We start from the raw sequence: 24198 nt of genomic DNA on the forward strand, positions 1-24198 counted from the left end.
GATATCCCGCTTTATCACTACCCGAAGGAGTCTCAAAGCGGCTAACATTCTCCTTTCCCTTCCTCCCCCACAACAAACACTCTGTAAGGTGAGTGGGGCTGAGAGACTTCAAAGAAGTGTGACTAGCCCAAGGTCACCCAGCAGCTGCATGTGGAGGAACAGGGAATCAAACCCGGTTCACCAGATTACGAGTCTACCGCTCTTAACCACTACACCACACTGGCTTCCTGGGAACCCTTTGTCCACTGGCTTCAAGTTATATAAAAGAAAGGGATGTATATGTAATAAATGAAAGCCAAAACTGCCTCAAAAATCACCTCTCATAATTCTTTACCAGGCATACGGCTTACTTCCTTAAGGGTGACCATTCACTGACAGAAGGAATCTGTCAGTAAAACTGAGAAGCAGGTGTTTTTTGGCAATTCCCCCTCCACAGTACAGTCCCCTTCACCCCTGTATATCTGCTCCAGAGAGTTGGGAGCCCTTCCAGAGCAGATTTTAGGGGGTGCTGGGCACTACAGGGAGGAGGATGAATTCCCTCCATCCCAGTCTTGCAGACACATTCCTTCCATAATAGGAAATCGCTACTGGATACCACCTTTGGCTCTCTTCCTACAAAGGTCAAACCCAAGCACGTCTAGTTGCCTTTGCACATATTCTTCCTGTTACTCTTATTTATGCATTTATTTACAGGCTGCTTTTCAGAACTAATTAAAACAGCTCAAAGGAAACATTAGAAGAAAAGACAATGTTAAAAATCAAACAAAGCACTATGAATACAAATACACACCAGGATTAAAAGCCAGCGAAACACAGCAAGCACGCAGTAGAAACATAATAATGTCAATCGTAAATTCCCTTACATAATGATAATAAAAATTCAAGTGCCCTCAGAGGGGCTCGCCAGACTTCCCTGGAGAAAGAATTCCACAACTATAGTATCACTACAGAAAATCTCCTCCTGTTTCTAGTGCCCATCAGTCAGACCTTTGCTAATGCTGGAACAGAGAACCAATCTACTTCTACATACCTCTGTCTCTAGCACACAGTTTTAGACAGTAAGCTCCTTAGGCCAAAGGCTTTTTTTGCTTAACAATACTGCCTAAGTGTGATGTACATTAATAAGTGTGAAGTGCATTAATACTTGTAACTTAGTAACAAAAGTATGAGGGGCTTGATAGTACACACCTTCATCAGTATCTTGGAGGAACTAAACAGCTAAGAGGGGAAGAACTCACCTGGCAACAGAAACTACAAAAGTGGGAGAATGTTTTCTCACAATTGAAGCAATACATTGCTTAAGAAGTCAAGGACAATGCATTCAAGGTAACTTAAAAGACAATTTAATAGTCAGCCTAATATACAGCTATTAGAATCACCTAAATATCACATAAATTACAAAAGAATTGGTATATAGCATAATAGATTTTTTTAAACTATAAAACACATACCTCTGCAGTCCAACAACAATCCTCCCAAAATATCAGTTACAGTCAAACACCAAAAAAGGACATCGCACAACACAATTTCAACTTTTGAGCTAGAGAAAATGAGGCCAGATTACATTCATTCATTCATGTACATTTAAACTGTAAAATCCCCCCTCCCACCCCCACCAGTTAATCCAGCTCCAGGTGCAATTTCACATGCTTCCATATATTTTCCAGTACAGTTCTCAGAATATTAAAGTGCTTATGTGCACTCTGGTATCATTCATATGCAGATGTGCAATATTAATCATATTTGGACATTTTAGTTCAAAGTCAGTTCAGCCAGTTCAGATTTTTTTTTCCAGTGCCAACATTTATACATGTTTCAAAAGCATATTTAGACAATGATTTAGACAATGTGTGTAAATGTTCGTTTGTTCCCAAAATCACTGTTGCTTTCTCTTTCCTGTTGCTGGATTTCACGTAAAGATTAATCTCCAACAAACTCTAAATGTACAGGCGTCACTTCTCTAAATGGCAAACAAAAATTAATTTTCTATACCTACATACAAAACTACTCAGAGTTGCTACCTAGGGAAGATTAGTAGAAATGTTCATAGTATGAAAGTTTTCATTTTTTTAAAGTGTGCATTAACTTCAGCTAACAAAACCACAATTAACAATTACAAATGTGCAGTATTTAGCTCCTGGATATATAATGTAATAATATTTCACAGCTGAATGAGTTCATCACTCTATGCTCCAATTCAATGGTTTACCAGCATGAACAGTACATAGAAAACAGGCAAAACAAAACTGAATGTAAGGCTTTTGGATGGATACGATCTGCAAAAAGCTACACGTTGAGTGAATAAATTATTTACTGCTGCCTTCTTCAGCATCTCCAACCTAAACTCTTATTCAAATTCCTTTCCACACAATATGCTACAGAAGGCTCTCTTCAAAAAGATTCACATATGGCCAGATTCAAGCACCCTAAGGACTGGTTCACAACCACACAGATGAGGTCGCCTCTTTTCAGGAATTGAAATCCAATGCTTCTTTTGAGTACCGGCAAGGCACATGGATGCATATGATTGTGTATTAAGCCCCCGGGGTTTTGTCGTTGTTGAGTAAAGGCAGTATGTCCACAGAAAGCAAAGTTTTGAGGTAGGGCCACTTGAGAAGGGATATGGGGTGGGCGAGCAAAAGCCACAGTTCCCACCCCTTCAGAATGTCCTGTTGCTATAGATGCCTCCTCAACCTTTCTGGCTTCTTATTTGGTAACATGCGAGCCAGACAACATAACGGGGGGAGGGGGGGGCTTAAGTAATTCATTATGTGATTCACTCATAGGTTTTTAAGCATGGCTCACAATTTACTATTATTGTCGAACCAAGCACAAAGCGTGGCAGTTTACCGAATGAATTTGTTTTGGATCAAAAGAAGCTAACTATTGAAACCATACTCTCCAACATTAGTGGGACATAATCAATACAGTCATTCAACTCTCCCTTAAAGCATTCCATTACATCACAATAGATGCTACGTGAGGTCATTTAAAAGGTACCAAACCTGAAGCAGAAGGCACTCAGCAGGGACGGTTATTGCAAATAGTGTAAACTATATTAAAAAAAATTAAAATATGGACAGGTCGAAAGGAGTGTTTTGTATCTGTTGCAGACCTTTAAAAGGGCCATAATATCAAGGAATTTAGAAGGGTTTCGGCTCATGGTCTATAGTGGTTGTGCCCTCTTCTCTCTCTCTAGATTAGTATTTAATACTGAAATACGTTTCCCTCAAAATCCGTGCAGTATTTTGCACCCTTAGTGACAACCAGTCACATTCCTAAGTGACCCTTATTCAGTTCTGCTATGGCAAACTATGGCCACGGTGCTATGCACGCTTATTAAGAAATGCCACAAAACGCAGAGGGACTTATTTCCAGGTAAGCATGCATAGGACCTACTTGTAACCTGCCAAATTGTTCATTCAATCCACAATTGAAGTGAAAATAGTCTCTTCCTAAAATTTAAGCATCTCAAATGGAATGGTATGTAATGTATGGGATACGCAAAAATAGTTCTCCTGTACAATAGAACAAAAATAATTTCAGTTTGAAAATACAGCCTCCATGTGAAAACACAATTATACACAATTTCATAGTTCTGTAAAACTAGTTAGTTAAAATATTTTAACATTTCATAATACCATTATTTTAAATTTCATTTGAATATATGCACCAGGAACCACTAATATCCAAAAATACCAAGAATGAAAATGTTTTGCTATTAAAAAATTATATAATTTAAATTCTTATCAGGTAAGATTGTACATAATTTCCCACAAAATACATTTAAAAGGAGTATTTTCACAAACACATCAGAAGCGATACTAAGAAGTGTCCTTGTGACAAGAGCCAATTTTTCAAAATCAATGTCATTTACAGAGGCTGTAGCTGTGGAGTCATCTTCATTAGTGTTTACATCAGTCATTCTTCCTTCCAAAGAGACACATTTAAATACTCCTTACGCTACACAAGGGCTCCAATTTCAAGCCCTGTAGGTGCTCTGATATATACACAAAGTTATCATAATACACAGGTTTTCATATCCACTTCAATTAGAGGGGGGCGTATCTGTTTTTTGCACATATAATCAATTTGCCTCCTTCATTAGGTGAATAGGGAAGGCCCTGCGTGTACCAGGCATTCCTGTGTACATCCAAGTTCTAACATACACAATAAGCTACAGAATCAGGAAATCTATGAAATAAGAACTTTCACAATTACGTACCCAAGCTTATGCTATTAAAGCATCACTCTACAAGGCTTCCTATGAACAAGAAATGGAAACGAGGAAATTAGTCCATAAACAATGGTGAGAGTATACTAACATAAAGGAAAGGATACTATCCCATTCTGAGTTTTTATTCTCTTTTCTGTCCTCCCGTGAAAGTCACATAAGTTCTGAATTCACCATTTCTGCAGTCTACATTTGAATGGGTTACCTTTAGCTGTACCCAGTTTTTAATTTAAAGTACTATTAACTTCCAACTGAATAAAAATAAGTATAATTCTGTTACAATTGCAACTATAAAAACTGAAAATTAGATAGGAGTGCTTTCTGTAAGGTGATCCTACAATGTTCTAGTTACATTAAATAGTGTAAGCAGCACAGCAATGACTAATTATAATACTAATATTACAGAGCACACAGATTACTGCCCTACAGATGTGAAATGGTACAGGACAAGAAAGAATAAATACCTGCCTACATTAGACATACCCATATGTGTGTGTGTGAGTGTAAAGATTCTTTGTTGAACAGAAAACAGACACAGATAACATAAGCTACTATAGAATAAGCTAACTGTTACAAAGGTAGCTCAATAGGACAGAATAGTGTAACTTTTTCCAGAATATGCTTTAAATTACTTCACAGAACACTGAATTCTCCTAATCACTCTTAAAGATGGTAGTATCACCTTTGACATAGGCTTTTATTAATTAAGGCTCACTTTATAACCTATGTGAAAACTGTTTATCAATGTAGCATTTGTTTTGATAGAAAACAAAAAGTCCATGTATATTTACCACATGTTGCTTCCAATTAAAATCAGTATTCTAGTGAACCTTAGAAAGTGAAAACACAAAACTCTGATAAATTGTTATGCCCAATTAGCCTACAAAACACCATACAATGAAACAGTATTAGCAGAACATTGAAATTAATCCTAAAATTGTAGCTTTCCTTCTAAAAAGTTCAGGGGAGGGTGATCAAATGCAGGAGTGAGTGTCTGCTTGCATAATTCTCTTACAGCATTGCTGTAAGGTGCTTCCAAGTGGGGCCTGCTCAGTGACAGCAGCCTCTGGTTCTTGGTAGTTTTGAAGTCAAGCAAAGTGTTCTCCTTAACGGCACAACTAGAAAATGGACATTTGGTTAAAAAGCATTTTCCAGCGATGTGAATTTCAGGAGGTGGCAGAGGATATATTTTTTCCTATGCAAATTAAGTAAACTTAATTTACACAGTATAATTTGTGCTAGAATTTTTTCTGATGGCTTATAAAAAGTGATCTAATTTACCTGTGTTTCAAAAACAAAGCTAAAAATGTCAAAACTGCCAAGCTTGCCTTAAACTGTATTTGCAGCTGGCATCTAGTTATTAATAAACTTACAAAAAGGAAAAAAATTCCATGAAAAAAAAAAAAAGCACTGAAAGAGTTTCCAGAAAATTTTCTGATTTGTACAATTTTCCATCTTGTATCACTGGATTTGACTGCAACCATTTCCATGCTAGACAGATTCTGAAACATGCCCATGAGAATTGTTGTGGGGTGTCATGCTATGTCACCCAGGGAGAAATTCATTGTAGAGCTATGCCAATCATTGATTAGCACAAGTACTTAAGCTTGCCAGACAAGACATCCACACTCTACCTCCTACTGCTTTGGGGGGTCTCCTGACACTATAGAGCCATAGGAGCTAACAAAAGTCCTTGCACAGGCTTCCACTACCAGGACACATTAGTTGAATGAGGTCCATACTCTCCTTTCTGCCTTTTTTATGTTTATGGAGATGCACATGCTGCCAGAAGGAAGCCCTCTTGTATCAGCCCAACGTTTGCATGATAAGGCCCATTTCAAATGTAACGCTAAGAGAGAAAGCAGACACAAGCCTCGGACTAACAAATTCTCCCCTCCTGTTCGAGCACAAGAAAGCATTTATAGCTACTGTTTAAGGTTTGTTCCAAAATGCAGTTTCCCATTATACTGTAATACAGGTAAACTGTGGCTTATTGAAACTACAACATTAAGCCGCAGTGCAATTTTGGTTCGACTGAACTAACTCAGCTTTAAAAAAAAAAATTGAAAATCCTGTATTTGGAATTAACAGAAACTGTGGTTTGTTCCAAAATGTGGGTGTAAGCTTTAAACATCCTCTACTTGAGTCTCTGGCTTCCATCTGCTTGTATTTATCATTGTGTAGTATTATGTCTGATAAAGCAGTCTTTATTCTCACCATAGGCAATTTAATAATTTTGAAGACCCTGGCTTATAATGGCCATTTTTCAACATGGACTTATTTCTAGTGTTCATACATTCCTTGGATGAGAGGATTTCAAGAGGATGCAACTTAAGAGACTGGAGAGCTCTTTAAATACTCTCTCCAACTGCAACCTCTTAAAACTATCTTAACCACTGGTTGTGCAATTTTACAAAACTGCCCACACAATGAATGGCCATAGTACTACCTTATTTTTATAACTGACTTTAGACATTGTAGACTCACTAGGATATATTATTTTGCTGTTTTTCTGCAATGTCCAAAGCAACTCCTAGTTGAATATCTAAATATAAAGCTTATAAACAAAATAGGGCACAAAATCTGACACAAATGTTTCAAAACAGCATTTAACATCTTTACATGGCAAACAACTCCTATTTCATAAGTTTTGAAAAACTTTTCAATAGCACTCATAATAAATTACACTGTTCGAGTATACTTTTAAGTTTAGCCATGAAAAGAGGAACATACCTACCCAGTTTTAAGAGCGAAGCAGTATGATCACCTCACACTAAAATGCTGGTTCATTTAGAATATAGATTTCTAAGTATTTATCCCTCAGAAATGCTCCAGTTCTAAAGATGTAGTAAACACCTAAGGATAATATTCTAATATTCTCCTAATAACCCGTTATTTAGAGATATGGCTCAGTGTTCTGGCTGCATGGACGGACTCTGATTAAGCTAAAAATATTTAAGGGTATGAGAAAGCTCTACCATTTTATCTGACACAAATCATCCCCCAATTTTAGCTAAGCTTCACAAGTTAAATGCAAGTTCCTACGATTACCAGTTAAATCTCATTAGCTTCTCTCTTACTAAACTGTAAGAAACTACAGAATAATTTTCCTGAGTAAGATTATAAAATACTTGATCATCCTACCAAAAGTACAAAGACAAGTAAAATGTAGAACAATACAAACCAACATATAACAGAATCACAAGTGCAGAAATGTTGTTGCTTTTCATTATAATTGGCCCCCAGTAGAAATCATAGCAAAAAGTTTAAGTATCTAAAATATTTTGAAGGACGGTAATTAAATTCTTCAGACCATGAATATAGCCCTCATCGTGTGTGTTGCTGGGGAACACATGCGCAAAATCTATCATCCTGACTTCAACCTCCATGCTTTCTGGCAGCGTAGTAGGCATGTGGCAGAAAACTTTTTCCAGCTGAGGTATAACATTTCCATTCAGATGTTCTTGTGAAAGGCAAGCACTGCTCTTCCATATGTTGTCTTGTTCCACAGTTTCAACTTGAAGAGAAATTTGACTCTGGTGCCTTTTGTGAAGTGCATACATTTTAGAGAAGCCTTTGCCTACAGAGGTCTCTACCTTGCCATTCTCTGTAGAACTGATGACACGAATGTTATTATTATATTCCAATGTACCACCACTTGGCACTTGACCCTTGGACACTCTTCCCTTCTCGACCAGACTGCCATCATTTAACCATGTAGTTGTCATCGGATACAAGCCATCATAGACAAATAGTAAAGAACTTGCATAAAAGTTAAGCTGCTTCTGCTTCTCAAACCACTGCAGTATTTCTTTAATCTTTTGAATACTGGCAGCTACAGCATCTTTTCTCAGGCAGAATCCATTGTGGAAAAACTGAGCCACACCTGCAAGAAAGAAACCAGTAAAATTAATAGCCACTGACTGGAAAATTCAAACTGCAGTATAGCAATGGTGCCTAGCTTCCAAAAAGCAAAATTGACAACAAATTCTAAGCTATTCATATAACAGAATTCAGGTTTAAGTTGCTATTCACAGTCAGCTGATAATATGCCCCCAAAAATTCAGACAGGTGCCCCAATTCAGATTTCCCATCATCAAAATATTAATTGCAATGTTAAAGGTTTCAGAGCAAGTGTGTCCGATTTATTCTGGTGTTCTCTGGTTCAAGTCTCACTTCTTACATGCACTTAAGCAAGCCCTCATCTTTCAGTTTTATCCACCCAATGCACTATGGGAATACTACAGCATGATCACATCTTCCACACATTTTACTTGCGCAAATTCAATTATACACACTCAGCTCGGGCAGCAGTTGCCTTCTGGGTAACAGTTACAGTAGACAAGTGGGGGGAGACTGAGACAAAAGGGAGGTGAGAGGCAGACAGAGGAAGAAGAAACCCACCTCTCTCAGCTGCATGGTGAGCAGGGAAGTGAGGATGAAAAAAATCCCAGCTGCAGAAGGGAAGAGAGAGGCCAACCTAGAGACATACAGGCAGAAGCAAAAGGCTGGAACAGTGTTGCAGCTTCTGCCTGCCTCTTTCCCTGTCTGCCTTTCTCCTCCCTTCTGCAGCTGAAGGAACCAGGTTTCTTCCTTCTCCATTTGTTTCTACTGCTTCCCCACTCGTCTTGCTGCCAAGGCAAGATTTCTTCTTCCCCTGGCAGTGGGGATGCAGGGAGCTCCTCCGTGATATCCCCGCCCCCCTTCCAGCAGGCAGCTTTTGACTATGCACAATTCTGCATGTGTGTGCTGCTTCTGGAACAGAACCCTTAAGTGAGTTGTGATTGCACTGTACAACTGACCTAGTTTCCAGGATTATTGTGAGAGCTTATGGAAATCACTTTAAACCCTCAAAACATACTATCAATGCTCAGAACTTATAACTAAAGAGCTGGGACTGCACTATAAAATATTCCTGGGGAGCAATCCTATAGCAGGATCTCAAGTTAGGATGAGCAGGTTAGGATCTAGTGCATCTCCATGTGAGTTAGGAGGTTCTTGGCATAGGCAGGCTATGCTGCCTTAATTCCTTCATCTGAAGCTAAGTCAAAGATACACATCTTTCTCCCATCTGAGCTCTCCCACCTTTAATCCCAAGTCAGAATGATCCCACTTCCTTCCCTTCCCTGGCACTCCTGCATGCTAGAGGGCTTTATAATATTGTCCTCAATTTTCTTAACTATGAGACAAGCTACTCGTAGGTTATAAGCACACATTCTCATAATAAAGGCCTAAAATAGTAGTACTACAACCTGGTCTAAATCCAAACATTACCATCTTTTACTGTCTCTTTCGTTAAGCCTCTTCCATAGTGCTGGTTTTGCGTCTCATAGCTGTCAGAATGGGCGCGATAAACCTTAAAACACACAAAATAATAATGTAATTTTGCCATCTGATTTCTGAAAAAAATGTCTTTGTCCTAGGACTAGTTCCAATGTACTCTTCAGCATACAAAAGAAGGCTTTTCTTCAAAACGCTTTATCTACACATCTCTGAAACTGTTTCATGAGCTGGATCTATCTAGCAATCCAAACTCACCAAGTTCACATTGAAAACATCATAAACTTTGTATATTCCGATATAGCTTTTTCAATGGAATAATACATCAGTGAGATATTATGTTATATACCTCTCTATACTTTACAGTCCAATAACAAGAAACCAGGGCAAATAAAGTTATGGGTGTTCAGAAGGTCTAATCCGATGCCCCAGAATCAACTGGCCTATGTAGTCTTCGGATATAGGCCAGTGACAGAGGATAGCTTAGTATTCTACAGGGGATCTAAACTCAGACATATAAGTTTATGACCAAACATCATTGAAAACAAGTCTGCCTGGAAAACAATAAACATGCTGCATAAAAATAGAAATCAAATGAATATAAAAATATGTGTGCATATAACCACTAACAGCAGCACATTTAGAAACAAAAAAAATATTATCTAGAATAAGATCACAGAACCAACATTTAAATTATATCTGTTACATGGGACAGCAAATGAACTGATACTTATTTTTCATTCTCAGTAACTACACAAACAGAAGCAGTTGACAGTGCATCCAGCAAGGTTCACCAGAAACCCAGCCAAATGGGCAGGATATAAATAATAAAAATTATTATTATTATTATTATTATTATTATTATTATTATTATTATACAGGCTTCAGACCATGGTGTTCCAATTAAAATCTCAGAGAGATGCATACAGAAATAGGAAATACAGCATATATATATATTTGCAATCTATGTCTCTATCCAAATCTGCCCATTTTCATTATATTAAAGGAACAGATTTTTTGCTGACATATTTTATGCCAATCCAGAATATACATAGGACATTTACTCTGCTACACCAGATCTGAAAGTTAAGCACAAATATAGGGCTGCTTTAACAGGCAGTCTGGGAATGGTTGGAATCCAATTGACTGAAGTCAGCAAGATTATGATAAAGGAATAATACACTTCTCCCACCAAATGTTAATGAACATGTGTTTGGCACTATAAGAAAGCAAATGGACAGCAAAATAATACTAAAGAACTTGAACATCACGTACAGTACAGAACATTAATAGCTCCCTAAACATCTATGAACACAGACCAAAAATGCCTGTCCAATTCAAGTGCCAAACAACATCATCCACCTTCAGTAATATACTGATAAAATATGTTAATAACTAGAGCCTCATTGAGGTCTCTATGGGGACCAAACAGAAAACATGTTGTTTCTTTTCTTCTACTTGACTAGGGAAATTACAATTATAATCTATTGCCTGAAGGCTAATTTTTAAGGTTTTGAATGTGCTTCAGCATCAGAATTCAGTTTATACAGTTAAAAGCCAAATCTTTTACATTAAAAGTCAATTAATCCTTCACTAACACAATGCTATGCAAGACTGTTGCAGTTTATCACCATGCTGCACCAAAGGCCTGAAGGGATTGCCAAGCTATCAACACAACATGTTAGCTCTCTGGAGGACTGCTGTGCACAGCTTAAATTTCTGAATGCAGCCCATATGAAGTTATGAATATGAAGTTAACAAATCTAGCTATTTGCTGGTGTTATTGAGTAGAACAAGGAAATGGAACGTAAGTATGGGGTGCAAGAGGCGGAACTACTGAGAATACAATATGATAAAGGAGGAAGGATAGAGCTGTATGAGAAAACCAGGGAGATAAAAAGAAATATATTATCAAAGTCCACATCTAGACAAAGTACAATCTTCTTTATAAAAAGAAAAAAGAAAATCTTGAAGATGCTGTCCAGATTATTGTTCTCAAAAGAGAAATCAATAATAGGTCTTCCTTTGGATCGCCAACCCTACCCACTTCTTTTCTCATTATTATTATTAATGAGAAGTTAATGCAGATTGTCTCAATTCAGTCACCTACATCTCCCTGCAATAAGGGAAGCAGGGAATACGGCATGACAGAAAACATTCAAACCCAAAGCATGCTGACTCCTAATATCTTTCCGTGGGGAAAATATCATCTATATACACAAAGTATCAAATGTGGTGACAGTGATAATAATACAACAAAACAACACCACCACAAACTGGCTTATAAGTATAAAACCAAATTTACTAGAATAATAGCTAGAATAGAGAAAGACTTATAACCATTAAAACAACAAACATACTAAGGTGCCATGTGCAAGAAAAAGCCTGGAGATACCCACAACGGGTAGGGTAGCACATTGGAGAATATGAAAAAGTTTTTCAAAGCTGTTTTTCAAAGATTGAACTGGATGAGATGTTCTTCAATGGGTCTTGAGTTGGAAACACAAAGCCGTGTACATGGATCAATCACGGGAAGGAAAATCAAAGCCACCACCCTGGTGAGAATAACGCAAGTAAGCAAAAGGAGCTCGGGGTCGCATAACTAGTTAGCATGCCAGAGTCTCGTTCGTTATCTGGCACTGGATGCTACCCATGCCTTTGTGGCAGCACGGGGTTGCCATTCCATGATTGGACTTATGCTACTAGTTGAACGGTTCATTTATCCAATCTATATAACATTTACTGTACATGTAACTTGTTAAGATAGAGTTGTACATTTATCCACTCCATGTTTACAGTATCTCCAGGCTTTCTCTTGCACATGGCACCTTAGTATGTTTGTTGTTTGAATGGTTATATGTCTATCTCTATTCTAGCTATTATTCTAGTAAATTTGGTTTTATACTTATAAGCTAGTTTGTGGTGGTGTTGTTTTGTTGAAAGTATCATCTAAACATGATTTTAGTTGCCCCCATGTTGTCAAGAGCATTAAAAGATTTAAAATCCAATGAAGAACTGCATCTTACCCTCATGCCTAGCACCAAGAACCCAATCTCTTCCATTAATGGGTACTTGCTGACTTGTTGCTTAATCTTCTCAGCGGAAGCATATGGATCATAGCTTTTCTGGCCTATTTTTACATCCATTATACATGGCTTTTTAAATCTGTGTGTCACATCTTCCAGTTTCAGGTACAAATCTGTTAACAATTCAGAATAAACCAGATCAATGTCATAATCTAACCAACCCAATCATTAGAGGTCAGTGGAAAGTACACAAGTACAGGAGTGGCTCAAAGATGGCACCCTCCTGGTGGTGGTATATTACAACAAGCATTATATTAACCATCTAATTCCCAACAATGGTTCCTTTTAGTCTGTGATTTTATTTCATTGTGTCTATTTTTATATCCCTTCTCACTATCAGACAGTGTTGTATAAGTTAATATAATAGTAGTGTTTTATAAATTATTTTTATTATGAAATCTGCTGTCCAGGTCAGCTTCAGCTTCCTGTGTAAGAACGTAAGTAATTACAGTAACCATCCTTTCAATGAAGCAAATTGTAACTAACATTCTGAGAAAGTATAAAATGTTAAAAGATAATAATAAGCCCTTTAGCATTCTTTAAATTGCCAACGTTAATTCTTGGCGGTGGTCATCTTACTATCTTCCTGCAAGACTACTGTACCCTACTAGTGGTACCCCTGTTGCTGTGAGCAGTAGAAGGTGTATTTTGACATACAAATTCTGCAATAGACCTAAATATGTTAAACTGGATCTTACTGAAGAATCAATTGAGTTTGCAGAAAACAGCCCTTATTTACATGACATTTTTCCATCTACAAAGCATAGCGATACATTGTTTCATGATGTTCCACATGATAGTGATTTATCACACTGTGCTCGGGTACTTAGTTTCTGGCATTTTCAGAACCATCTCCCAAGCAGTTGCCAAAAAAGTTAGTGCTTATTGCACTGTCTAACAGCATTACCATTGGGTGCAGTAGGTGATGACCAGGTTCCATAATATTTTGGCAAATATTTTTGGAGTTCTAGAAACACAGAGTCTTCACAGTCAGCAGCATACACCTGAAATAAAAGAAATATGTTTGAACTGCAACAAACCACTCAATTCCCTCTTGTGGCAGTCTACATTTGGATATTTAGAACTTATGGGGGGAATTCAACATCATGCTAAAGTAGTCTTCAGCACAAGCATTTCGGCTTGCCAGATGGAACAATTCATTCTCGTACCCCTGCACGCTGTCCCAGCGCTTCTTCCAACCACCAGCAACCAACCAGTTTCAGGGGTACACAACCTAAAGACCTTGTTCAGGGCTTCCACTAACAGGACTTGTTAGCTGAATCTTACCCTCTGTATGTTTAAAACCTCACACTCAATGAAAAATATCCATTTAGAAAGGAAGTGTCTCTCAGAATAAATGCTGTAAATTGTGCCAGAATGTTTGACTACTGTTAAGTCTTTTATAAAACTTAAGTATTTTGCTATCAAAAAAAACACACCTCAAATTGAAACTCAGAGTTGGACAGCACTAAAGCACACAAATGTGTGCTTAGGGATCCTGTGCAGCATGAGTCAATCTAATCAAAACATTCTTAGGTGTACTAGTGGCAGGATGGGGCACAGGGAAACAAGTCTGGTCTCCCTTTCACCTTCAGTTATGGCAAAATCAAGTATGAGGAGGATAATCTTTCAGTGATGAATTAATCAGCTGCATTCTCCCACCCCACCCCAAATTCCTAAACTAAATGGCCTTTAAAAGATTATATTGGATTGGTATAACCCTAGAAAGCATCCAGTAAATACAGGAACTCTTAACATAGCCTATCAACAGTGGGTTTACGCTTCCAAGTGAGGGAGGAGGAGGAGGGGAAGGTGAAGTAGGGAGGACTGCAAAACGTGTGTACTGTAACATTAGCAGCTTTATCATTGATTGAATTCGTAAAACAATTAAAGTGCATTGTTTCTGCTGCCATAAGATACCTGATTTTTGTTAGAGGGATGCAATTATTTATTTTGTTCATGACTTGTTATTCAATTACAGCAAAGCCACACCATCAATGATGAACAGACAGAATATTAAAACATGCAACTCAACCACTAATTCCTAATGTGACACCAATGCAATGTTAAATTTTTTTATTCAATATTAAATTTTGACCCTTAGTTGGCAATAACAACTGCAGAGGCAAAATGCTGAGCAAATACTTTTCAGAGATAGAATGACAGTCAGTCCTGTTATTCTAGTTACACTTAAAAAGGAAATGAACAAGACCGTACAACTGAGTTGCTGGATTTACAAATTACTGTTGTCCATTATATATACTTATAAAGGAAAAAATGCCTTCAAACTCTTGTCTGCCTCAACTATTGGATTTTCTGTCACCAAGAGAAACCAGGTGACAGATCACAGGCTGCCTTGCCTGTCTCTTATGTAGGTCAGGAAAAAGCTGAAGCTTGCTAACAGGTTAATTTTAGGACTCTAAATTATTATTGTTAACACACTACAAACTCTGGTGAATTTATTCCTTTTCCAAATCCCCCACCCCCTAAAAGCCAAGTCAATATAGACATCTAGCTATAGGAATAGTAAAATAATCAAATTACTTATACTGAAGAAATTATAAGGTCTGATTAGCAGGAAAAAATACTTTGTTATAGGAGACATTTCCTAAATGAGGATCACACTGTTTTTGGCTTTAATAGGGAATGGAGTCATTTGCAACCAAATGTTTCAGCACAAACTGTTCCAAGAGCTCATATATTAATGAACTATTTACATTTTCTCTCCACGTGCACACTAATGTTACTTTAGGCAACTCTGGCAGAAAGTACATAATCCACTCTGACTCAACCAAACATATGTTGTAATTTCATTCCCCAAGAATGGTTTCAACATTTATTTGCAATATTAGTTTGTTCTACTGACAACCAAAAGTTAACTTCAAAGATGTGCAACCTATGCCATGAGATCCAGTAACTAGCTACATAACCCCGGGTTCCTGTACAGTAATTTCAAGAAAACAGGGTAGCAGGAGCATTCTAGCACCCCCTTAACCAAACTGGCTTTTACTCCAATATCACACCTTATTTGGTGCAGTGTACCACTCCCTCTTCAATGAATAAACCAGTCTTCGTTCCTCCAGAGGCTTCCATGCCTAAATAGCCCCCTAGATAATCAAATAAGCAGTTGCCAATGGGGCCACATCACAGCTAGCATGAAGCTCACTTATGGAATACAGTCATACCTCGGGTTGTGAACACTGCAGGTTGTGCGTTTTCGGGTTATGGACCGCACCGAACCCAGAAGTACCGGAATGGGTTACTTCCGGGTTTCGGCGCTCGCGCATGCGCAGAAACACTAAATCACACTTTGCGCATAAGCACCGAATTGCGTCACACGCGTGCGCAGATGTGGCGCTGCGGGTTGTGAACGTGCCTCCCGCATGGATCAGGTTCGCAACCCAAGGTTATGACTGTATAGAAAAACAAGGAGAAAGTTATGGATAGATGCCCAACAACCAGACAGGCACATGATGAAACTACCAGTGTGTCTGCTGTGTACACAAGATGACCTCTGAGACTGTCAATAAAAGGATGCACACCAACATTACTGACAGTGGAAGACATCAAACACTGGTCATACTCAAGACCCACTGATGTCAAAAGCTCCACAGTATGCCATCTTCCTCCCATATCTATAATCAGTCTCTGGCACTGATCAAGACTACCATATTGAGTTTGCCATTTACAGTATGTGCTAAATTGGGACAGTAAGGTTATGCACAGAGGTTCCCAGTGATAATTAAACAGAGGGGTGCTTCAATTCAACAACAAAAAAGCATAACTTCAGTTAGAGGATGAATTAGAAAACAATTACCTTGTTATAGAATTCTAGTTCTCTGGGCCCTCGAGGTGGTGGCTGCAATTGTTTGAGGACTGTGCCATCAGGATGCTGCAGGATGCCTGGGAAACAACAAATACATTTGTTCACATCTTAACTTCAGCATGCTTTTGAGTCCAACTATGATAACATAATCTAGCATGTTCCAAAAACCCCAAGAGTTCTTGTTAGGGGAAAAAGGAAGAGTTCATGTTAGGAAGCAGCTTTCTTTAAATGAAATCAATAAAACAGAGAAAATACACCTTACCCTTAGAGTCTGGTACTTATCCTGAAGACCAGGCAAATCTTTCACACATAGTTTGCATGTAATGCTAAGCCATGATTTGTTTAACAAATCAGTAGTTAACCATAAATTATCCCACAGATTTGTCAAACTATGGTTTGTTTCTACAAAGTTTGGTCTGTTTCCCATCTGCTCTAGCCTCATGCATTTGTACCCTGGTGAGCATCTGGAGTGGAGTAGCCAAGCAAACTATGGCTAAGGAAAGTGCTGAGCTCACATGTAATGCCAAGCCATAGCTAAAACGAAGGCAGGCTCATAAGCAACAGGCCATGGCTTCAAATCATGGATGACCGGCAATAAGGAAACAATAGATAAGCTGCTGGGAAGGGTTCACACGTAATGCTGAGCCATGGCCTAGCTACACAAGAACCAGGACAAATGTGGAGCAATAGTTTTGTTATTTTGCAGCTAACTTCTCTGCTATTTTTCAATCACCAAAACAGTGTTAGTTCTGAACAGTTTCATCTCACTGAAGTTTCTTCACAGCAGTGGTATCTTAAAATTTAATCTTTAAACATTTATTTGCAACTACTGGAATAAGCCCTTTGGATCCAAATGAAACTTCAATATCATGTCGTTTTTTTCTTTCTAATGATGTTATTCAAGACATTCAAGACAGGCAATATTAATACAACCACAACGTCACAAATTAAAATTGAGACTCATTCTAGGCTGCAGTATTACCATTAGGACAACAGACTACAATAAATGTTATCTCCACTAGTTGAAAAATAACCAAGGTTTCTATTTAGTAATGGTTATAGTTATAAAAATCAGCCTTTGGACTTTATTATTAGTAAAAGTAAAACTTTAGCTTCTAGTGAAAGTGAACATAATGTTATTTTCAGCAATAAATATTTTTTGTTATCACGGTCACATTATGCAACCCTGAGTGAAGCCACAATCAAAACCACTTTGTCAGACAAGCAAAATATGAGTGTTTACCCCTTCCCACCTCTATTATAAATTCCCTTTATTAAGAATTTTAAGTAATCAGAGCACATGTGAGAACAGCCTTTTTCTAGTGTAGTGGAGAGAGCAACTCTCATAGGAGTCTCTCCACTTTTTGAAATTCTGTGTGTGCTAGCAACTAGGGAAAGGCAATTTAAGGTAAGAAGCTGGGACAGTGATAAGAGAAGTAAGATCTTCTCAGTGATGACCCCAATACTTCATAAATATTTGCTCATGAAAGACTACTTCAGCCCAAGCTTGTTTATTTTCCGAAAGCAAAGTTTTACTACAACCAATTTTTAACTGGGAAACTTAAAAGGGTATTTTAATGTGCTCCACTGTTTCAACAGTTTAATAGTGGAATATATAGGCTGTCGTGTTTCCTTTTTTGTATTTGTGATTCTATGATTTTATGTATGGAAATCATACATAAAGCCCTGCTGGATATGATTAAACGACTCCAGTTTAGCATTATGCTTCCCACATTGGCTACCAGATGCCTATGGGAAGTAGTAGTAGTAGACTTTATTTGCGTAGCCGACAGGCCATAGCATCAAAGGACAAACACCAACAAAAATACATTACAAATATGGTTACCATAAAATCTTGTGACCTATTAAAACCCCAGGTAAATTAATAATCTCAGTACTTAAAATTTGACAGAGGTAATAAAATAGTAATAATAAAACATAATGATAATAATCCTAAGATCCTAGGCGAGGAATCCGGGTGACGACACTGGTGTCATTCAGATAACAGCTCTCAGTCTCATTGCTCTCTCGATAAATTTGGCAACCTTCTCTGTTGTCAAGCTGTTCTGGTCAGCTAGGAGTGAGAACAATTTGGCTTCACAAGAGCGGCCCGGGATGGCAGATAGGAGCGGCATAATGGTCTCGTCCCTGAGATCTTTATATAGGGAGCAAGACAAGAGAACGTGAAACCGTCTCTACATAGCCAGCTCCACAGGGGCAGAGCCGGTTCTCGAATGGAATTTTTTGATATCTACCTTCGAGAACACCTGAGGGTAACATATTTAGTCTGGCCAGTGTAAAGGCCCGTCTGAGTTTTGGAATGGTTAAGGTAGACAAATAAGGTGCCCGAAAATCAAAGTGGGAGGGGGGCAGATAAGCATACCAAGCACTAAATTTCTTAATATAGGCCAGATTATTCTGCTGCTCAATATCCTTCATGCGCTGAACAATAATGGTTTTTGCCTTGGGGAGACCCATTTTCAGGAGATGCTATGCTTGTAGGTCACATGTAAGTAGTTTTTGATGCACTACTTTGGACCAACGACTTCTATGAGCATCTCATGCTACTAGAGGTTGCCTATGGGAAGCCCATGAGCAGGACATAACTGCAGTAGCACTAACTTCCAACTCTACAATTTTATGATTCTATGATTCAATCCTAGCTGGCATTCAGAAGCATACATACTAGCTCTGATACTGGAGGAAATATAGCCAGCACAACAAAAAGCCACTGGTATTCTTATATCCCAAGAAAACCTATGGAATAAGTATAAATATAATATAGACTGATATAGCAGATCTCACCTTACAAATATGTGAAGTGTTTAAAAAGTATCTTTCATTCACAGAACTCTAATATACATGACACTCCACAGTAACAATACAAAATCAAGGAGCTTATAATCTAAATTTCAGCAGTGAAATTTCAGCAGAGAACAGAAAAATACATGGGATGGAATAAAATGCAGTTACGCTAACATAAGGAGGGCTGTAAGCACTCTGCACTTAAATAAACCCTGAAAATCTGCACCAAGGTAACCCCAGATCTGCATCACACACGCAAAAATATCTTGTGATCTGTGTGAGTTACGCAAATGTAGGAAAGTTGCTTATTTTCTTGTTTCAGTCACCACTTTAGGTTCTGAGATTCCAGAAGGCATTAACCATGCATTTTCATATCTATATTTGTAGTCCACAAGGGCTAGAAACACTTTTTTAAAAAAATCTGGAAGCTAAATTCTGTATCCGCTACCACGTACATGCCAGAGCCCTGAACTTCAACTTCTTATAATCCATGCAAATTTGTTATTCCTGAAGTTGACTGCAACAGGGATAGCTCTCAATCATGGTCCCCCCCCCCTCCCTAGAGAAGAGACGCACATTATGACCTTAGAAGGATGTTGGCTTAAGCAGAAGTCAGTGAGGAAGGTTAATCATGAAAATTGAAGCTAAACAATCTATGTTCTCACTTTAAAATCCTCTCCTCTCAGGAGCAAACCAGTTTTCTTGTGAAATCCTTGCTTTCAGTTGTTCCATTTGAACCTATGCTTTTGTAACTATCTGCATTTCATAGGTAAACAATGTAAACAAACGGTAATAATTGCATCTTATAAAAATATAAAGATGCAATATTTACACATGTAAGCTTGTACATGTGTAAGACCCAGTTTCAAATTCCTGCTCAGCTTCGAAATTTATTGCACAGCCTTGGGCAAATCACCTTCTATCGGTTTAACCTGAATCATGACATTGTTTTGGTGCTAACACACATTGCTATGAGCTTCCTGGAAGAAAGAATAGGGTGCAAATACAAGAAATGTCGATTTTCACCACTTTTTGAACTCAGTATGAGTACTCTACAAGTGTGAATGAGTTAAGAGAAACCATCTAGTGCGGTTCCTGAAGAAAAGGGGGCATACATCAATCAGGTTATCTACAACTTGCTAGAGGGCCTTCTCAGCAACAGCACCCAGGTTATTTATTCAAATCATTTCTATATCACATTATATTTTTGAAAAGTTTTCTAAGTGGATTACAACCCATCTGAAAACATCAAATTCCAAAATCTCAATAAATATTACAACTGAAAATTAAGTACAAAAATACGATAAAGACATTAAAGCAGCATAATTAAGAGGAAAACAAATTATGTTCCTAATTTTAAAAAATGCAAGTAAAAATCAAATACAATAACAATTCCACATAGAAAGTATTTTAGCCAAATTAAAATGAGATAGAAACTGTATCCACACTTCCACGTCCACAGTAACATGTCCCAGACACAACCTTAGCATTCCTCTACATAGGAATCTCACTCTCAAGTATTCCCACCAACTATACTCATAACACAGCTAATCCCCACCCAACTATTTGTTGCCAACCAGAACTCTGGTTTGCAAAACATCCCCAGAAGCATTAAGCACAGGTTACAGCCAGCTCATTCACTCACCTCCATCTCGGTCAATATATTAGCATATAAACAAAAACATAATCCGTTCTCCTTCCTCTCTCCCACCCGGGCAGGGTCTTTGGGTGGTATCAAGCAACTTTACAAATACCTGCCAAAGAAGGGGAAGAAGAGGCATGGGAGGAGAAGCAACCAGTATGCTCAAAAACCTAACCATGATTAAGGGATCAGGCACTTTTCCACTTCAACTTAGTGCAGATGTATTTGTTTAATACTGGCTGATCATGTCTGATTTGTTTAATACAAAGACTAGAAGAACCTAGATAGGAAAGAAAAATAGACCAACCAGAATCTGTCTCTTGTAAAGGCATCTTATATATGCACATGTAAAGGCCCTCTAGTTGCCATATAAATCACTTTAAATGGCACAATCTCTTCAAGTTCCTCATTGTATTCATGTCCATTTGCCACAAAACACAATGTGAATACAAGGATAAACACATTTTCTGCAGTGATGAAATTTCTCCCTAATGAATGCCAAACCTTCTGTTTACTCAAAACAGTGTGTTTATTCTTCATGCAATTTGTTTCCTGTAGAAATCCAAAACAAGAGATTTCGCAATTAAAGTAAAAGGCATTATTTTCCAAACCAACCAATCCAATTTCATTTTTTCTTTGGGGTGGGGTGGTGAAGAGAGAATCAGGTCATTTCCCCAGCTTCAAAACTTCCTATTCATAAACATTAAACCTACAAAACACCTCAGATTAAGACTACATGCTTAGGTATCAACAAGAAAAGCAGGGACCTTGTAGGTAGATACCCCTGAAGATTTAGAAAGAGCAGGGAGGTCATATTATTAGAAAACCAAATTAACACAAAAAAATGTGCGGCAGCAAACACAACAAAGACACCATAAAAGAAAGCGCTTTAAATAGCTTATTAGGCACGAGAATGTGTCATTTCATTATTGCTCCATTAGTACAATAAAGGGATTTTTTTTTTTTTTACTGTAAACCACCAAGGTGTGTACAAACAGAGATAGTAGAATACCACTGTGTTGTTTTGTAAGGAAAAAAGCAAGCTGAAGTTCTGCGTGGATTTCAAAAACCTTCAAATTCTACTTTTGAAAATCCATTTCAGAGCATCATTTTCAGCTGTCATATACAGTAACACACCCTGTCCTTCCTATACATATTGCTCAAGATGGCTTACAATTAACATGCCTATTTTTAATTAATACTATTGTTGCATAGAGCCACAGCCAGTAGTCTTTCTCAGCTGGGTTCAGGGGCTGGATTGGGGGAGCCTGGAAAGACCATTCAGCCATTAAAGTCACTAGAAGACCTCAAAGCGGTCTCTCGCAGGAATGGAGCGGGGAGAGGGGGGCGACGACAAAATTAAGCAACCCCACGCATGCAAGGGACGTCTTGAAGATTACTCACACGGCTCAGAACGAGAGACACAAGCAACCCCAACGTATCACCCACAACATTAAGGACACACCGATGTCGTAAGTAAAAACAAAACTCGCCCTGGTATTATTATTTAACACTAGGGCACTGGATCCCACACACCAAAAACACGCACGCGCGTGCATAAACGTGCACACACACACACACACACTTGGAAACGTTGAGGCGAATAACACCCAAGGCAGAAAAAAACGGACTTTGGTTGCTTTGTATCCACCCTAATTCCTGAGCGCGGACCCAAGGGACTTGGGTTGGGAGGGTACCTGAGAGCCCCACTTCCCACTATCTGCCGAAGGGGTGCCGGGGTGGGGTCCCGGCTTCCTGCCTCCCCTTAGGACCCGCCTCACCCACCCACCCCAGGCCTGCCACTTACCGCCCTTATCCTTGCCGTACATGTGCCCAGCCACCTGGTGAGACAGGGGCACGCAGCCGTTGAGCAGCCGGGCGCTCCTCCCTCCTCCTCCTCCTCCTTCCTCTTCGCCCTCCGCCGACGACGTCGCCGCGGAGCCCGGAGGCACGTCCGCCTTGGCGCCCCGAAGAAGCCGCTCGGGCTCCCTGCTCGCCGCACAGCGCGGGGGCTCGGTGGCCATTTCCTCGGAGGCTCCCGCCGCCGCCGCCACGTCCTCCTCCTCCTCTTCCTCCCCGCCTTCAAGGGCCTCCTCCGCCGTTGCCTCCGCTGCCGCCGCCCGCCGTTCGCAGCCCAGGCCAGGCCCGCGGCTCCATGGCGTGCGCCCCCGCCCGCAGTGCTTCCACTCCCTCAGGCGAGCGGAGCGGAGGCTTCCCTCGGCTGCCTCAACCGCTCGGGTCGACTGACTAAGCGGCACTGAGGAGAGAGAGCGAGAGAGAGAGATAGGCAGCACCTCGGCGTTACTGGGCCTGCGCGGCTGGCAGCGAGCCTGCGCAGTAGCGGCGACTGAAGCCGCTCGTCCCTGGCTTGGGTGGGGGGCGGCTTCTGAATGGTTTTCCCCAGACGACTATTCGGAACGCGAGGAAGAGGCAGCGCCGCTGTTATCAAGGGCACAGCGCTACCTGACAGCCGCGCCCTTCTGTGCGGTGGTAAACCTTCCCTCTAAGCTCAGGGGTCCGGGGCCGACCCTTTTGGCACCTGAGAATGGTGCCCCCTTCTCCGCCAGGGAAGATCTACTACATCAGGAGCAATCAGGGGTGCCAACTTGGATAAAATATTGGTATTGAATAATTGGATATTGAATTGAATTGGTATTCAGTTGAATATTGAATAAAATATTGGCACAGGTAAGCTCTGCCCCACATCTGATGCAGTGCACACACAGCATCTGAATGGCAACGGCCATCAACTTTGGGAGTGCCCCGCCCTCTCCAGTATTTTATTGGGGGCAAAGGGACCTTGGCCCCTGGGAGTTGGTTCCTATGGGAACAATGGAGAGATAAATATCTCAGCCATCTCTACTGATTAGCAGACCTTCCAAGCATTCCTGTTTTCCAGGGACAGTCCAGGATTTACAGAAGCCGCCTCAGTTTCTGATTTGATCCCGGAATGCCCCGCTTTTCCTTAAGACGTCCATGTTTTCATTGGAGAAATGTTGGAGGGCATGCACCCCATGAGTGGGCCAGCCCTACTGTTGTCTAGGGAGTGGTGAGAGGGAGAAAGCACTCTGCATGTGATCTGCGGAAGAGAGGTCCCAGTACATATTATTTTTACGGAACTGAGCTCTAGTAATAAACCACAAGTTCTGCTACAAACTAAACTGCCACAGTGGACTCCAACTCCGCTCTCATCAGCCCAAGCCTAGCATGGTCAGTGGTTAGATATAATGGAAATTGAAGTTCAGCAACATCGAGGATCAAAGGTTCCCCACCCCTGGTCTGAAAAAGCTCAGTTTTAAAATAAATAAATTTTAAATAAGGCTTA

At 39.5% G+C, this 24198-nt stretch overlaps 1 protein-coding gene across 1 annotated transcript; it reads right to left on the bottom strand.

Annotated features, from left to right (window-relative positions):
• Window positions 1–1320: 1320 nt before the first annotated feature.
• On the bottom strand, window positions 1321–23188 carry IPMK (inositol polyphosphate multikinase). Its single transcript, XM_083441303.1, has 6 exons — window positions 22681–23188; window positions 16418–16503; window positions 13508–13604; window positions 12541–12713; window positions 9509–9590; window positions 1321–8120 (listed from the first exon to the last, which is right to left on the bottom strand). The coding sequence occupies exons 1-6, from the start codon at window positions 22895–22897 to the stop codon at window positions 7501–7503; spliced, it is 1275 nt and encodes a 424-aa protein (XP_083297429.1). The 5' UTR covers window positions 22898–23188; the 3' UTR covers window positions 1321–7500.
• Between the last annotated feature and the right edge of the window lie 1010 nt (window positions 23189–24198).

This window comes from Podarcis tiliguerta (assembly GCF_965153285.1).
Source record: "Podarcis tiliguerta genome assembly, chromosome: 5".
Taxonomy (NCBI): Eukaryota; Metazoa; Chordata; class Lepidosauria; order Squamata; family Lacertidae; genus Podarcis; species Podarcis tiliguerta.

Excerpts from the sequence above, each read along its gene's own strand:
- IPMK (XM_083441303.1), bottom strand. The coding sequence starts at position 22,897 with ATGGCCACCGAGCCCCCGCGCTGTGCGGCGAGCAGGGAGCCCGAGCGG. Across the intron at positions 16,504-22,680 it reads GTACGGCAAGGATAAGGGCG|GCATCCTGCAGCATCCTGAT; the intron begins GTAAGTGGCAGG and ends GTTGTTTCCCAG. Across the intron at positions 9,591-12,540 it reads TCTTGGTGCTAGGCATGAGG|GTTTATCGCGCCCATTCTGA; the intron begins GTAAGATGCAGT and ends GTGTGTTTTAAG.